Below are 17,274 nucleotides of genomic sequence, written 5' to 3'. Positions count from 1 at the left end.
TAAAACCCAGCTATGAAACTAAACCAAGTAATCCCCAAGTTTCTTACTGGAATTCATACATACAGCAAGGGCTGAAGCACCTAGCATTTGCCAAAGAAATTCTGTTGGTTTTGATTTGTACTGCTAACTTAAAGATAGACTTTCAAAGACTTTTATATCTAAATCAATTGGATTATTAGCCAGACTTAGAAAAATAGCAGTGCTTCAGGTATACATTTTACCTCTTAAAAGGCCTATTTATGTTTACAAACCTATTCTATAGATTTATTTTTCTTAACCTGCAAGTTTTAGTGTTTCTCTTTTGATAGCAGGAGTCTGTCATATCTGCACTTCTAACACCACAGAGAGAATATCTGAGCAGTCTGTACAACTCCTCTCTCCTAATGAATACCCAAGAGTTTCAACTCTTAGTAAATAATAAATGACATTCTGCTTGCAGTATGCTTCCAGAACCCTTAAGAGTTTATCCTAAAATCCTTAAATCTGTGAAATAAAATACTTAGCAATATTGTTTTTTTGGGTACAGCTATTCCACCTGGGTTGGGGCAACCCCTGGTATCAATACAGGCTTGGGGATGAACAGACTGAGAGCAGCCCTGTGGAGAAGGACTTGGGGGTGAGAGGCTGGACATGACTCAGCAATGTGCACTTGCAGCCCAGGAAGCCAAACATGTCCTGGGCTACATCCAAAGCAGTATGGCCAGCAGGATGAGGGAGGTGATTCTGCCCCTTTGCTGTGCTCTGGTGAGTCCCCACCTGGAGTGCTGCATCCAGCTCTGGAGTCCCAGCACAGGAACAACATTGACCTGTTGGAGCGAGTCCAGAGAAGGACCATGAAATGAGAAATGGCTGAGAAAATCAGGATTGTTCAGCCTGGAGAATAAAAGGTTCTGGGGAAACCTTTTTGTGGCCTTTCAGTACTTTAAGGGGGCCTACAATGGGGACAAATTTTTTAGCAGGGCCTGTTGTGATAGGACAAGGGGTAATGGTTTTAAACTGCAGGAGATTCAATGGTTAGATGTAATGAGGGTGGTGAATCACCAGAGCAGGTTTACAATGAGGGTGGTGAAACACTAGAGGAGGTTGCCCAAAGTGGTCATGGATGCCTCATCTCTCAGAACATTCAGGTTCAGGTTGGACAGGACTCCGAGTAACCTGATATAGTTGAAGATGTCCATGCTTATTGCAGGTGGATTGGACTAGATGACCTTTAAGAGGTTCCTTCCAACCCAGACTATGCTATCACTCTAAAATTCTATGAAAAAACAGCTTGTGCTCATGATATTTCTGAAATTACGATCTGGACCAAGAAGAAAACATCCCTTTTCCACAACATGGCTTTTCCATTATCCTTTTATTCCCTGAGAAGACCAAAAGTCAAATAATCTCCCACCATCCAGCTTTATTCGTGAAACCTTCAATAATCTCAGGATGCCACAGGATATGGCCACTCTAATGCTCACTGCAATAAAAATCTACTGCCCATATAGACTGGGGACAGAAACGCAATACTGCTTGGCTTTTCCTAGAAAAAAGTTGCAGGAACTTTAAGTTACAGTGACTTTAAGAGTTACTTTAAGAGTTACTGTGACACAAAAAGAGGATGTGGAGTTTCCATTTGTGGCTAAAGAAAACACTGGAAAGTACTTTGATGTGCTCTTAGCTTGATTAAATGGAGAAAAGCAGTTGTGCAAATAGCACAGATCTGGGCAATGCTGCTCTTCCAGAAGACAGGAAACTAACTAGGGAGTGTCCCTGCATCAAAACGAATGAGATATACAGATTTTTTTGGGACATGTGAAGTCCAGTGAGAAGAATTATTGTTTTAGGCTACTTTGTTCTTGCTTTCTTCTCTTAGACTGTAGTGGGTCGACCCTGGCTGGATTCCAAGCACCCACCAAAGTCTCTCAGTTCCACTCAACAGCTGGACAGGGAAGAGAAAATATAATGAAGGGTTCATGAATTAAGATAAGGACTGGGATAGATCACTCGCTGAATAATGTCACAGAAAAAACAGGCTAGAAGTAGAGATATCAATTGAATTTATTGCTAACAAAATCAGAGTAGGATAATAAGAAATCAAATAAGACCTCAAAAATACCTTATCCATGCCCCTCCCTCCTTCCTAGCTCTAGCTCCTCCTCCAGGGAAACACGGAATGGGGGTTATGGTCACTTAATCAGGGGTTGTTTCTCTGCTGCTCAGGGAGAGGAGTCCTTCCCCTGCTCCCACATGGGGTTCCTACCATGGGAGATAGCTCTCCATGAACTTCTCCATGAACTTCTCCAATGTAAGTCCATCCCATGGGCAACAGCCCTCCCCAGCTGTGTGGGTCACTCTTCCGCAGGGTACAGTCCTTCAAGGACAGGCTGCTCCAGCAGGGGCTCCTCTCTCCATGGGCCTCCCACAGGGTCACAGCCTCTTCTCAGGAACCCCCCTGCTATGAAAGCTTGGCCATGCAAACCCAATACACAGACTGAGAACCTTCCAGACCCACTGATGCTTTCACACCAAAGATCAAACTAATACTGTGCACAGAAGGGAACAGAAAAGCTGCTCCTCAGGGAAGACAACCTTTGAATGCTGTTCTTACTGAGTGCAATGCGAACCTAGTTACTTCTGGGGAAAAGTAGTAACAAGTTTTAAAAATCTAAAAGTCAATGCCACTTCACATAGAAAGCAAGGCTTGAAAACCCCCAACATCTCCTCATCCTCAAAGCACCCAGAAAGCCAGACTATCAATATCTGCTTTGATTTTGTTTTTTAAAGTAAGTTATTATTAGTCTGGTAACATAGATTAATTGATGCAACTTTGAGCTACAGCACTTGTGAGTGGAGCTTTCCTGCTTACAGATAAACCCACCTGACCTTATCTATTCTATGTGCTGAGTACACACCTCTCTCAACCTTATTTACCATTCATGATAATGCCACAGCCACCTATGCTGGCTTGCTGATATGTACTTTGCCCCAGGCATGGGTACCACAGGCTCTCTGGCACTTGTGGCGCAGCTTCCCCCAGGATGAGCAGGCTGAATACAGCTGTCTGAAGGCTGCTTGGAGCCCAGACTCAAAGAGCTGCCTGGCCAGAGGCAGCAATGTGGGTAGCATTATGGTGGCAGTCACACCAGACTTAAAATGAAAATGCTTTTGATGTGACAAGTACTCCAGAAAGCAGAAGGGGCAAAACCCACAAATTCTCCAACTACTGCTAGGAAAGGGCATTTGTCAAAGAGGAAAGAAACTGACTGAAAAAGGTCCACTAAGCAGACTATTTCTTAAGCTTGGCTCCTCCTCTGCCCCAAGCCATTTTTTATTTCCCCACTGTAACAGTGGAAATAGAACCTCAATGCCCAGAAAGACTGTGGAAGTTGCTTGTTTCAATCGGCTGCCTTGTGAAAACAATAAGAAAGCATAAAAAAAGTGCTTAGATTAGTTATCATAGTGGCCCATTATGACCACTGACAGAAAAACAGGCTTGGTTGAAGCATGAACATGAGGACAACTGTCAAAAAATTGGTCTTGCTTGTGGGAGCTATAGGGTCTGGGGCAAAGCTTGATTATGAACTCTAGCCTGATCGTCATCTCTACCAGCAAAATCTTTACTGCTCATGTATTTCACCACTGCACCAGCCTCTCTTCCAAAATGGGGCATCAGGACAGGAACTGGTTGAAATATGTGCAACAAAGAATGCCAAGTTCTGTTCCACCCAGTCTGATTCCCTCCTATAAATTGCCTGCCTTCCCCCTCTGTCCTACTTATTGTTTTTCTCCCTCCTTCTACACAAGCTTAAAACAATGCCTTGTTCCAGACCTCAGAAGGCACGAGGTATGGTGTCCTGCAGGCATGAGTACCACCCCAGGACTGGGATGTGTGCTATAAATAATCTCTCCAGGCACTACGAGCTTGTCAAGCAAGAGAGCAATCCCTTTGTCTGAGGGCCTCTCTCCACTTCTCCCAGCCTGCTACAAACTGTAAGTAGGAACATCAGGACAACATGCCCACAACTATTTCAGAAACTGGATATTACAGCACACAGACAGCTCTGTGACATGCTTTGTTTCAAGGCTGACACTTTCCAGTGTCACATCTTGGGTGCCAAAGTGGCTGGCAGTGCCAACAGACTGCACTGTCTCACCTATGGGTTGTATACTTGCGTGAAGAGGGCTGAGTCTTGACTCTCAGGGTGACTGAAATCCCTTTTTCCTCCTTGTACAAGACATACCATGATGGCAGGAAAAGCTCTGTGCATCAGGGCGCATCTGATCCCTACTCCCTATCTTGGACAGGGATTTGTATTCATGAAACTTTGTCCTTCACAAGGTCCTTCCTCTTCCCAGCAGGAAGGAGGAGATAGATGGTCCTTTCTACATCAGGGGAAAAGAGTCTTTTCTAAGGAGCTCAGGACACCTTTGTTGCCTTAGGAAGTCCAAGCTCTCTTTTCAATCCACTTGCAAAGACAGACCCTTCTGAGAACGTCCCAGTTCCCCTCCACTGTTGCCTCAGCCTGTAAAAACTTTCCCATTTAGGGTCTGGGGAATGAGACTGGACTGAAATCTGCAAAGACTTTGGACATTCAAATGTAAGATTGAGGCTGCCCTTAGGTAAAACTGACAGGGGGGAGTGATGGTGGCCATGAGAATGGTTAAGGCCTCCCAGATGAACAATGTGGGAGTCCTGATGGGGAGGAGTGGCCCTGGCATAGATTGTGGGCAGGGTGTAACCAAGACTGTCCAGAAAATTGCTGACTCTGTGATATGTAACACACAAAAAATTGCTTCCAGCTACTTGGTGTCTCCCTAGTGCAGGTGGGGGAGAGTGAGCCAGAAGGACTTTAGGCACATGAGGGCTTTATGTAGTGAGGGATGAAGGGGTAGGACAGTGCTGAAAGAGGAGAGATGCTGCTGCTTGTCTTTGATGTGCTTAAGCTGCTGTGTAATAAAACTGTCCAGAATTTCAAGACACAGCCCATGCCTGAGATTACTGTCATGGCTCCTACAAGAAGTTATATATTGCAAGCACTTAAATGCACATCCTGTGGACTCTTTCTCCTTTAGGGAGAGAAAGGAACATTTATGAAGTGTAGACATCCTCTGCAACCATGGCCAACACTGTCTTCAGTTACAGATCTGTGAGTAAACATGGGGCTTAGATGGTTGTTTTTGCATGGAATGGTATTTTCACCCTAACTGTGCCCTGGCTGGTGACAGCTCCTTGCACCCACTCTGCTGGCAGTGACTGGGGATTTCCTGCCGCCCAGTCAGGAACATTGCCCACCCTCTGAGAGCAACACCACATCAACTAGATCTTATACATTACTTTTCTGTCTTCAATGTTTGCACACCATGCCATGTCTGCATTTAATCCTCAATAAACCTGTGGAAATCATGGCTTTCCCACACCACTACCAGGAATCCTCATGGCAGGAAGACTTTTGTGCTGACTGGTGACACAGCTGCCCTGACTGGAGGCAACACCCCACATGGGGAAGTGCTGGGCAGAGGGACTGATCCATTCCACAGAAACACATCATCATATTTTCTGCTACCTCTTTTGGTTGTCACGGCCACAGCTTTGCTAAGCTGCTCCCTGTTAATCATGCCAAAGTTCACTGCTGATCATGAGATGCCTTCCAGTCCCCATATTCTCTTCTCAAATATCAGCTACCAGCTGCTAGGTGTTAGTGAACTTGAAATTCCTGATAAAAGTCCTGGAAGATTAATTTGTTGAGTTCAGGTTTCTGAAGTGGTGTGAGACACCACAGGATAAACCGAACTCCATCCTGATGCTTCTCCTGCTCAATTTGATATAAGGATCCAACTGCTTGATCACAGCACAGATTGGAAAACTGAAACTGCTGTAGGGCACTTTCCATTAAATCAGCTGCAGTGCACACAGCCAGACTGTTAAGTATTTACAGAATTATTTTTTTAAAATAAAAATAACAAAAATGCAGTTAGATGCATCTTTAAATGTAGGGCATGCCCTCTTGTTAATATCTGCACTGGTGAGAAAAAGAAGGGATTAAATTCTTTTCCACGTAATGCATGACTTTCACCTCACCCCTTTCCTCTTCACCTGAATGCCTACAGTCTTCAGGAGGGCAACAGAATGAAAAACTCTGCATAGGCAGATCCAATCATCCCCTCCTACAAATCTTAATCCATTGGACACTTGGCAGGGTTTCAACAAAGAGCCATGGGGCCTCCAGTTCCCCCATGCAGAGAATCCGGCCCTGCTGTGACCCTGCCATGAGCTCTGGTCCGCACATTACAGAATAATTTTCTCCCCTTTCCATCCATCTCAAAAGCAAGGATTGAAATTTAAGAGTTTATGAAAAAGAGATTTGATAACACCAGACATTCAGACAGTCATCAAACCTTGCAGTGAACCAGAGTGACAGCATAAACACAGTAAGGCCTCTCTGGGAGTTTAACTGTTGGTATCTTAAAGTAAATGCAATACTGTGGAGAGCTATTTGCTCCAGAATATAATAATTTTACACTGCTTTCATTAGTTGTCTAGAAATTATATTAATTGAATTGAGCCCAATTAAAACATTAGAAATAAATATGCTGAATTGTCCCCTTGTCATTTTTATCATGACCATCACAAAACAGCTTTGAGTCAGAACTGTTTTCAAGCATACACAGGAATTATGCATTATAGCCATTCTCCTTTTAGCTCAGTAAATATAAATAAACATTCCAGCTTAAATATATAGCCCCTTCCCACTCCTTTTTCCAGGTGAAGCATGACATTTTTCTTACCTGGGTATGGCACTCTCCCTTTTGTTACCAGCTCTGTCAGTAGGATCCCAAAAGACCACACATCAGACTTTATTGTGAATCTTCCGTACAGTGCTGCTTCTGGCGCAGTCCATTTAATGGGAAATTTTGCACCTAAAGAAAGAATACACTAGTCTTAACCAGAATAGAGACAGAACCAAAGCACCAGTTTACAGGTGACTGTTGTGTTCTGCAACACGTGCAAGTGGAAGGAGCTGCAGAAAAGTGTTAACCAACAGCTCCATGGAGGACAGTCGGAGAGGACAGGTGGGCAGAACATGTAGAGCATCACAAAAGATGAAGTAGGGAAGGGGTGGGTTTGTCCCACATCCCAAAACAAGGATAAGACATTTTAATTCAAGTTTTAAGTTTTATAAAACGAAAAAACTCCAAACCCATTTTAAAAACAAATAAGCCAAATAGAAAGCCAAAAGAATAGAAATTCTTTTTCCCAAAATGTTTTAAATTGACATTTCCCTGCAACATTTGCAAGTCAAATATGGGTAGCACATATAAGTAGAAATGAGATATACTGGAAATGTACCTCCCGGTTTGCCTGCTCAAGCTGAGCAAAATGCAAACAAACATGGTGAAAACATAAATGAAAAGCAAACCTAATATTTCACTAGAAACATGCAAGGACTTTAAAATAATACTGCCATTTGAGTTGCTTGGAGTGCTTGATGTCAAGGCACAACTTTGGCCTGTGATTTATAACTTGACAGTGTACTTTAAGCTCCTGGCACTGAAAAGCCTGTAGTGCCTTAAATACGTGCAGTTCTAATGCGCTCATCCATCATCAGAGCTTGCAGGAGCCAGTTGCAGTAAGGATAGTAAGATAACGAGCCTTTAAACACTGATTTATTTGCTTTTCCAATCCTTTACTGTTTTCTTAGGGAAAATATTTTCAGTATGACTTTAAAGAAAAGTCTTGTGGTAATAATTAACTCATAGTATGTACGAAGAAATATGCAGGCATTTCCCTGGTGCCTTGTATTAACATACAAGCAAAAGAGTTGCACTTCTTATTGCTGATCCCTAGTGACAAACACTCTTGAATTTGGAAACATACTGACTTCGACTTCACATCATCCTCTCATAAAAGTTACCTTTGCTTTCAGGACAAGTGTGAAAGTGTAACAATATGGGCAAATCACTCTCAGGGAGTGAACTTATGGCACAGCTGAGAGTTCCCTGCTGGCACTGTTCTGCCATCACATCCAGTGCTCAATGTCCTGTATCTTCTGCCATACACCCCAATCTGATGTGACTTACAGTACAAAGTAAACATAGTAATTCTTATCTCCTTACTTAGTAAAACTTCTACGTGCTAAAATTTTTTCTGCTCTACATGTAAATGATCCTAAGAGAGACTAGTACTCAGAAACAAATACATATTTTTTTTCTAGGGAAAACTGTAGCTGCTCAAGTAAGTCCTGCTAAATGACTTGAAAATGTCCTGCTAAATGATGAAAAAGATGCAAGAGACAGTTTCAAATCCCTAATGCCTGAAGCTGGGAACTTAAGCCTAGTTAAGCATCAGCACATCACCGGTTAGATTTGCAAAGGTGCCAGAGGACTTCTGGATGCCTATGCACTTTTTAAAGTCTGTCTCTTATGTATTTTCATTGGTTGATATGTAGGAAGGAACTAAAATTTGGGTGCTTGTCTCTGGTCTCAATCTCCCCCACTCACACTTCTTTGTGTGACCAATCCTGGTTTACAAGACTCAAAATTTCCAGAGCTTCATCTTCTCTTAAAAATCGCCTTAGCTGTGATGTGTGAGTTCTCGGCAGCAGCAGCTGCCATCACTTGAGCCTCTGTCCTGGAAGCTGGCCCTGCTTCAGCACCACCAGCAGGCACGTGGGGTTGGCAACCAGATGCTCCAGCTGCCAGGAGATCCTGGGGCTGTACAGCCCATGTCAATCCCTGGAAAAACTGCAAGCTGTGTGTATGTGGTTGTCAGGCTCCCTAGGCCTGCAGTGCATGGCTTTAGACGGGCCTATGCAGGCAGCCCTGAACGTGAGGGCCAATGTCCCTCTGCTCTCTCCTACGTGCAGACGAGACAGTACACACACCCTGTGCCAGCTGAACAAAGGAATAGCTCCAGGCTGGCCAGGAGCCTGGAGCCTTGGACATTGGCTGGCACTGTGTGAGATGGCCATGCAGGAGGGTTTGCTTGTTTGCGTGTTAAACACATTTTATTCAACAATTTTTTTTTCTTTACTCAGCTGTATTTTTCTGAGAAACTTAGCCAAATCTGCTACAATTCCCTTGTGCTACATACTCAGATCCAAAGGTAGCAACCACCTACAACTCATCTTTGGAGGAAGGAAATCTCTTCAGACTCTTTTGTGGCCAACTCCCCCAGTGTTTTTGTCTTCCTCAACCTACTGCCAGTGTGGCACTGTGAGATAAGTATGTGGTGTGTTGTAAAACCACAGGAAGATGAGAAGCAAGGTAAGTCTCTGAGAAGAGGGATCAATTCTAGGACATCCCTTTTCCTGAGAGCTAGAGCAGTACAATTCTCACTGGAGTGTGATGAGAACTGCTGGAAAGACAAATGGTCTGTGCTGTGGATTTTCCAATGACAGGACAGCTATTCATTACTTCTCTACATTGCCCCTGCTGTGGATGATTCTCTGTCTACAGCAACTAATATAAAAAATCACATTCTGCCGTATCTCCTGATAGATGACAGATTTGGAGTGGTAGATGGGGAGGAGAAAAATGCAACCTTGGCAGAGAGCTTGCTAGCAGAGCCCTGCCTCATGGTCTTCTGGCCCTGCAACACATGTCGGAGGCTAGATGGTCCAAGAGAGTCTGCAATCCAGTGTGGCAGAGGTGTCAGTGAAGGGACATCATAAACCACTGAGAACACACCAGGCTGGTCACCTGCAGGTACAACACAAGTGCTGCCATGACACCAGGAGATCACACACAGGTTGTGTGCATGGGGGTGTATGTGTTTGTCCAGCAGGGATCCCCCTTCAAGCTGTTGCCTCTCATTCAATGCCTGGGCACTGGAGACAGAGACAGTGCACTGCTGTGAAAGCACAGAAATTCCCAGATGTGTTGAGCGTTGCCCTGAAGCCTCCTGCTTGCTGTGGCTGCACGGAGTGTTCGCACAGGCCGGACGCTGTGCACGGCTCCTGATGGACACACAGTTCCTGTGCTTACTCTCTTCCCAACACATTGACTAAAAAGCCTACCCCCTCCCTCTGCCCAGGCTTCAGCAGCTTATTAAACAAGCTGACTTTGTGCTGCAAACAAATTACAGCATCAGATAAAACGTGTATTACTGACAAGCATGTTAATAAATCTGATAAGCCAAATTACGCCAGCTGACAAGGCAGCCCATCTCCTACTTTGAAGGCACATTTTGCATCAGTGGGGGAAGGATTTATCTTTTTTTTTTTTCTGGAACCAGTTTTATTATAAACTAGCACATCAGTAACCCCACACATAAAAACCAACCGCACACTGCATTTATCAGGTCAGGATAGTCTGTCTTTGCCCCAAAAGGAGGTACTAATCTGCAGCTTTTATCTCAGTCCCTTTTTTCTGAAACGTTTCAGCCCAGGGAAAGCCTTTTTTGGATTTCTGCACTGCTTGTAACCACATTAAACCAAAGCTGCTGATACGATTTATGGCTAGAGCAGCCAGCCCTGAGCCTGTGAGGATTTTTGGGAGGCTCGGTTCTGTTCTTGGGACCTCTGCACAGCTCTGCCCAGGCATTCACACAGGTTATCTCCCAGGAGGATTTCCTTGAGAAAAATCAATCCATGCCCCTGCTTTAATTCTTTGCTGGCTATAAGCAGGTCATGTGACAAGAAGGAGCAGAGGGGGCTGCGATGATTGAGTGACCTTGAGATACAACTCTCAGCATGGTTTTTTCTGAAGCAAGTGAAAATCCCTCAGAGCTTTGGTTTTTTTTTCAGATCTAAATCTTGATGAAGCAGAAACCTCTGAAATTCATGCCCCAGAGCCACTGCCAGCTTGATAACAATCCTGTTTCTGGAAATGCTGCAAAGCTGCTACCTCTTGTACCTTAAAATTAAACCCAGTGCAGGACCCCAAGCTCTAAGACCCAAAAACTCGGGGAGTTCTTGGGTTAGCAACCAGGGAATATAGTGTGGCATTGAATTGCTTGTGGGGCTGGAAAGGGAAAGCTTCAAAAGGTAAAAATGAAGTGCTGAAGCAAGCATGAAACAGGAAACGAGTCAGCCCCGGCAGGCGATGATGAGTGCCGTGTGGGAGGGACGGTGCAATTACATTTTTTGTGCTGTGAGAACGAACATGAAATTACAAGCCTGGCAAACATCAGCGATGAGGAGCAGGCTCTGCAGGCAGACCCCTCCCCGGCATCGGGGGGTGAGGGAGGGACTGCGGGGCTAAACACCCATCTGTAGCCCTCCTTCCCCTCACCCTTCCTCTTGACCTGGCCGTACTCCTTCTCCCAGGGCAGATGGCATCTCTGTAGGAGGATATTGGTGATTTCTGCCCCCTCCCCGCCCCGGTTGCTGAGAACCAAGAGTCCTTTCTCCTGTCGGCTCCTGGGCTGGGCTCAGGGAATGGCAGGTAAAGAGCGAGAACAAAGCCCTGGATGCTGCAGTCATCCTGCAAAGCCCCTAATGCAGTACAGTCAGTCACAGACAAAACAGGTCTGATTAGCTGGTGAACAAGCCCCTAAAAAGGGACTGGAGGGAGCCTGGAAGGCGGGAAAAATCCCTCCTTATTTCTAGGAAAGCAAACTAAGAAGCAATCAAACTAAGAAGCAGGGCAGAAAGGAGTTATTTCTAAGTGTTAAGGAGGCAAAAATTATCTGAAAGTTTACAAACACATATTAGAGCTCCCAAAATAGCTCTGACTCGTCTGGAAGGCATCAGAAAGATCCTTATTGTTTCATGCGTGCTTGGAGTGGCACTACTGCAAGTTCTACCAGTGTGTGCAGCAGAAACATGGCCTGGAATATAACTCTGCATATTTTTTTTTTATTAAGACATTTGAAATTTGTATCAGCTGCTACTGCTTCGAATTGTAACAACTGTAACCCAGTGACTCCGTGGAGCACTGGCACTCCCCACAAAAATGCTGTGTGCTTGGCCAAAACTCCACACAACTGTGAACCATATCAGTGTAAGGGGCAGCAGAACTGCATGGGAAATCCTCTGCTGGAGGTGATGGGAAGTTTCTCTTTGTCCCGTAGGATACCAGGAGTTTTAAGTCTTGCCTTACAGGGCTGACACAAGCACCACCACCAATGGAAGGAAGCAAGACACAATGCCTGACACTGTGTGTGTGGGGAAGATGTTGCAACAGCAAACAGCCAAAAGAAGCAAGCCCCAATGGGGTAGGCTGCAATACAGTCCACCAGTGTAGCCTTTGAAATGGGCGTCACTCTAAACAGGCATGTTTTTCCCCTTTGATTACTCACTTCCTCTAAAGCAAGAGGAGCCAAATGCTCATTATAAGCCAAGAACTTTTTTTTGGTTTATTTAATGGCACTATATAGCTGCTAGTCACACACTTTAAATCATTAGTGACATGACCATCTCTTTCCTTCCCGACAATTGCTGAGAAATGGCAGTGCAGACAACGAACTGCTTTTTATTTACCTCTCATAAATCAGGAGCAGTCAGGCCTCCTTTGTTCAAACCCAAAAGAAAATAAACCGGTCAGTAAAACATTACCACCACGCTAAGTAATACCCACACAGGTTCAGGAATCCTGCACTCAAGCCCACTGGGGCTCAAAGCATCCCCATCTGTTTCCTTTCAAAATATTTAATCAGAGACAAAAGTGACAGTGGGGGAAGGGAGCAGGAGATCAAGCGAAGCTGGAGAAAACCACCTCTTCCCCACGCCAACAATGAGCTTTGTACTAACACACTTAAGCCAAAAGAAGGATGACTGCTGAGGAGAGAGTGACCAGAGACTTTAATCTTCAGATTTTGCAAGGAAAAACATTTCCTTTCTCCCACAGGAGCTGCCAGTCTGGAGCGCTCCCCATTCCCCTCCCCTCTGCTGGCCAAGCTTTCCTCCTGTGTCAAAATTCCCACTGAAGCAGTAGTCAGCTAGATAAACAGAGCAGTCCCCAGATGCATTCCCTTGGAGGCTGAAGTAATAGGTCATGGGAAACAAGCAGAGGCAACCATTTCCTCCTGATACTGTGGTCTCCACCAAGTAATGCTCAAACTGAAGCTTAACTAAACAGATCAGAACTGAATTCCAGTTGGGAAAAAAAAAAATCCAGTGGTGCATTAGAAACCATGTTTCTCCCTCAATAAATCTTAGGCTCACCCTGGCTGCCCAACTGGCTTGGAAGCCAGGTTAATTGCAATGAAATGCAAATTGAGTGTGTGCTACCCAGTCAAAAAAGCACCCCTTCCCAGAAAAAGCTACCCCTAAAGAAAGGGTCAAAAAATATTAGTTGAAGTAGAAAAACTTTTCTACAAGATGCATGTGGTTACTGCTTTTTGGGTCTCTCTTTTAAGGAATTCTGTAGCCCTAAAGGACTTCAGCCTGGCTTTTGCTCTCAAGTATGGGAAGGATGGGTGACTTTTCCATACTTGCACCAGGAGACGAAGCCAGGCAAACATGATTCAGCTCTCCAAATCATTAGGAATGCATTGTAGAAGCCAAACTAATTCTCCCTTCCCAGACACTTTGTCCTCAACACAAGTGATTTCTGCCATGAAAGAAGGGCAGGAGATACCTATGGCTGTGCTCCCTCCCTCTGCCAGGCCAGGTGTTACACTTTCCTCCAAGTTTCCCCACCCCAAATCCAGTGATTTTTATTTAAAAACCTTAACTTCTCCTCAGTATCAGTCAGGCAGGTTTTCACAGCTTTTTTAACATGTGAAGAGAGCAAAACTGTTCTGCGAGATTTAAAATGGGAGGCAAACAGGTCATCACAGGATTTCCTAGGGATCAGGAGCCTGAAGAGATTTGGCCTCAAGTAGGTCACATATTTGTCTATGAAAATAAATAATTAGTCATGTAAAACTATACATTGGGTGGTTTCCAAGAGGAACAAAAGACATGGCAGCAAACCAGGCAGAAATGGAGATAATATAGGACACTGTTTCAAAGCCATTTTGCAGACTGGATCTGCCTGCCTTGTTCAGGGAAAATTCTTCTTGTTTTACAAAGGGGAACAGTAAGCAGGCAGCTTTCTGTCTACCAGAGCCTCTCCAGACAGTCTTACTGCTCTGGAGAGCATGACACAAGCCTATTTTTTTCTAGCAAGAAGCAATTCCCACCCTTGGGCTGAAATCAATAGTGGTTAAGGCTCTGCATTAGTATCTACCATAGGCTCTTTAAGAACCCCACCAAAATAATCAGCCTTGCTGACCTAATGTGAAGCAGGCACCTTTTAGGGTGGATGCAGCCTGTGGTCCACATCCCTGTGACTGGGTACTGCTGACAGGAGTTCAGAGGGGTGAGAACAGCTTGAGAGCTGGGAGCTGCTGCTGCTCCCAGGCCAGGGCAAGGCATGCTGGAAACTCTCTGGCTCCTTCTGTCAACACTTAGAGAAAAAGTTGCAGAAAGAGGTTAGCTCTTTCCTAAGAATTAATGGCACCGTCTATGCTGACTTTGCTCAAGAGAAGAAGCTCACAAGAGGAGGCAGTAAATGCAGGCTATGAAGTATTTAGCCAGCCTGTGCTTTTTGGTGACGAACAACAGGGTTTAATGGGACCCTCCTTGGCTTTGGAACTGAAATGGATGGAGTGGTGTTTACCGACACATATTGAGCAAGCACTACCAAAGTACTGCCAGCAGAAGGAAAACAAAACCGTAGCTTTGCAGCTTGGACCAACATCTGACAACTAAGCATGACTTGTAAAGAATAAATACAAAGAGCCTGTGTCATGGCTCAGTCTGAACACACATGCTTTTTAGAAAAAGCTACAAAACTCTTTGATACATTTCTATAGTGTGTATCAGTGGTTGTCTGTGCCCAGTGCCCTGCATGGCACTGGAAAATGGCATTACTATCAACTTTTTAAGTTCCCAAAGGAAACAGTGCTCAGAGAGACAGCTCCATTGCACAGAGCTAAAACTCTTTGACCTGTTGTAAATAAAGAAAATAAGAATAGCACAGCAGTGATAATAGTGGTTAGTAAATACTAGAAGATACACTGTGAAAGAAATAGCTTACATACACTTTTCTGTATTAGCACATTCAGACTCTCATAGCTAGTAAGTAAAATATCCTCTTTGATATGGCATCATGAGGATCTTGTCTTAACTGTCACTTCCAGCTGTGTTCTCACTCCTCACCTTTGTTTCATTTTGGTCAGTTTTCAAAGAAAAGACAATGAAATAAGACATTCTCTTTAGGACGTGCATTCAGCAGTGAACTTTTGGCCAGGAGTTAATATGTGTTCAGGATTTACTTAAAGCAGCCCTGAAGCATAGGAGAGAGAACTTTCCAAAACCATGTTCCACTCTTTCCTTGTCACAAGAATGACACTCAGTGCCACATCTGCTGCTGCATTTACCTTGTCTGGCTGTATATTCATTGTCTTCAATCAGTCTTGCCAATCCAAAGTCGGCAATCTTGCATATTAGGCCGTTGCCCACCAGGATGTTTGCAGACCGCAGGTCTCTGTGTATGTAATTCATCCGCTCGATGTATGCCATTCCTGCAGCCACCTGTGAGCAGCAGAGAACACAAACAGTGCATTTAAAACAAACTCATACATACATGGGCCATAACACATGTACATCTAAGTGCTCAATACTCTGAAGACAGACCTGGGCCGCCATGTCCACCAAATTCGGTAACTTCAAAGCTCTTCCTTCTCCATCCTTTAAGAAATCTAGCAAACTCCCTGCAAATGAAGAGTTGACACAATAGAGAGATGTTAGGAAAACAACTCATCAGAATGGAGGTGCAGAAATATGTGCAACATTAAAGACAGCAATATTTCAAGTTCAGGGGACAGTTTCAAAAAATCCCACAGTATCTTCGAATTCTCCTACTGTGCTTGCTTCACTCTTTAAGGTTGGCTTGTAGAAGAATGTGCTGCTAGTACAACGAGAGTTGCAGGGAAAAGAAACAACATTGTTTAAAATTTTCCTGATCATTACTGAGAAAGTTGATCTTTTTTAACTTTTCCAGGGCTCTTTAAAACTACATACCAGCTGCTCTCTAAAGGCCTCAGCTAGCTGCAAAGAAGCAGCTCAAATCCAAGCCACACAATTTATGGAAGAAGTCAGATCCCAGCTCAACCTGCTCCAAAAGAAAGGTCAGCCTGGAGCCTGGTGAGCCCAAGGGGGATAGGATTATAGCAAAGGCTATTTTTCCTTAGAAATTAGTAGCGCTCTTCCTCTAGGTAACCCAGAACTCAATACAGTATGAACCATTAATTTTAGAAGATTGCTGTGCAAATCTAGAGAAGACAAAGAAGAGATGAAATGAAAGCAACTTTAGCAAAAGATATAAGAACATCGCTTTCCTGTGCAAGGGAAACCAAGAAGGTACCCTGTCACTTTGAAAAAAAGAGCCTAGGATGCTACAGCTTCCATCCTGATCTTGTATTCGAACAGAGAAGTGTGGCAGTCTCCTTTAAATAAGGTCAGTGAATTGGTAAAATAAATAAGGGAAAAAGACAGATGATTAGGCATTCCTCCCTTGATAAATCGTCAGTCTCAAGCTCAGATCCAAAGATGTAAAATGTTACAGTACAAACTAGTAAAGTAAGCCAAAATAAACCACATACTTCAGAAGGGTTTTGAAAAGTCTTTATTTTTAAAGGGAAAAAGCATATGCTTGTCACTGAGACATATGATTAAAGTGTGAGTTAGTCAGGGCTTGGATGCCTCTGACGAGGGAGGTGGGCAAGCACCTGCCAGGAAAATAAAAGTCAACTCCAAATAGACTGAAAGAATGCACTTAAAATTTCAGACTGTATCCTCCAATGTACAATGAAACTTCCCTGTGAGAACTTATGTTTCCTATTTGGTTAATTTGCTTTTCCAAAACAAGCAGATTTTTTGCTCTGCTCTCAGCACCCCTGCTGGAGATCTGACAGAGCAAAAAGTTTTCCTTTTCTGATTTTACTATATCGTTACCAGCTAAGTAGTTTAAGGAAAAGAGAAGGGAGAAGGGGAAAGTACAAGAAAAAGAGGAGGGAAAGAATAATATGTGTAAGTCATGTATTAAGATGATAAATGGGGTGGACTGAAAGTGAAGTGTGAGCTGAGAACAAGGTACATGTGATAGAACTCAGGATTGCTAAACGAAGAAACAGAAATCCTAGGCTGACAAGTAAACATTGAAAGAAGATGCCATGAGAACTCTCTGATGCCAGGAAAAGCTAGGATCTTGGGAAGCAGCATGCAGTGTCATCAAACCTAGAAAATGCAAATCACTTGTTGGGTAAGTTTAGATGCTTGTGCAGTTGGAGTCACTTAGGCTGCACCAACTTGTCTCTCGCCCAGCTAGTAAAAATTTTCTTTGTACATCAGGTTTTGG

General features: G+C 44.0%; 1 protein-coding gene across 4 annotated transcripts in view; it reads right to left on the bottom strand.

Moving 5' to 3' along the window:
- The window catches only part of FYN (FYN proto-oncogene, Src family tyrosine kinase), a 139,833-nt gene that overhangs the window by 6,604 nt on the left and 115,955 nt on the right, over nucleotides 1-17,274 (bottom strand). For all 4 annotated transcript variants that reach the window (XM_085056152.1, XM_085056149.1, XM_085056151.1 and 1 more), the window contains 3 exons: nucleotides 15,552-15,628; nucleotides 15,296-15,449; nucleotides 6,772-6,903 (listed from right to left, as the gene is read on the bottom strand). In XM_085056152.1, coding sequence (XP_084912278.1) covers nucleotides 6,772-6,903; nucleotides 15,296-15,449; nucleotides 15,552-15,628 — 363 coding nt within the window. The remainder of the gene's footprint in view (nucleotides 1-6,771; nucleotides 6,904-15,295; nucleotides 15,450-15,551; nucleotides 15,629-17,274) is intronic.

Source organism: Lichenostomus cassidix, chromosome 3 (genome assembly GCF_008360975.1).
Source record: "Lichenostomus cassidix isolate B80296 chromosome 3, HeHo_3.0, whole genome shotgun sequence".
Classification (NCBI taxonomy): domain Eukaryota; kingdom Metazoa; phylum Chordata; class Aves; order Passeriformes; family Meliphagidae; genus Lichenostomus; species Lichenostomus cassidix.
Note: the sequence above shows the minus strand (reverse complement) of the source record. Positions and strands in the feature narration are given on the sequence as shown.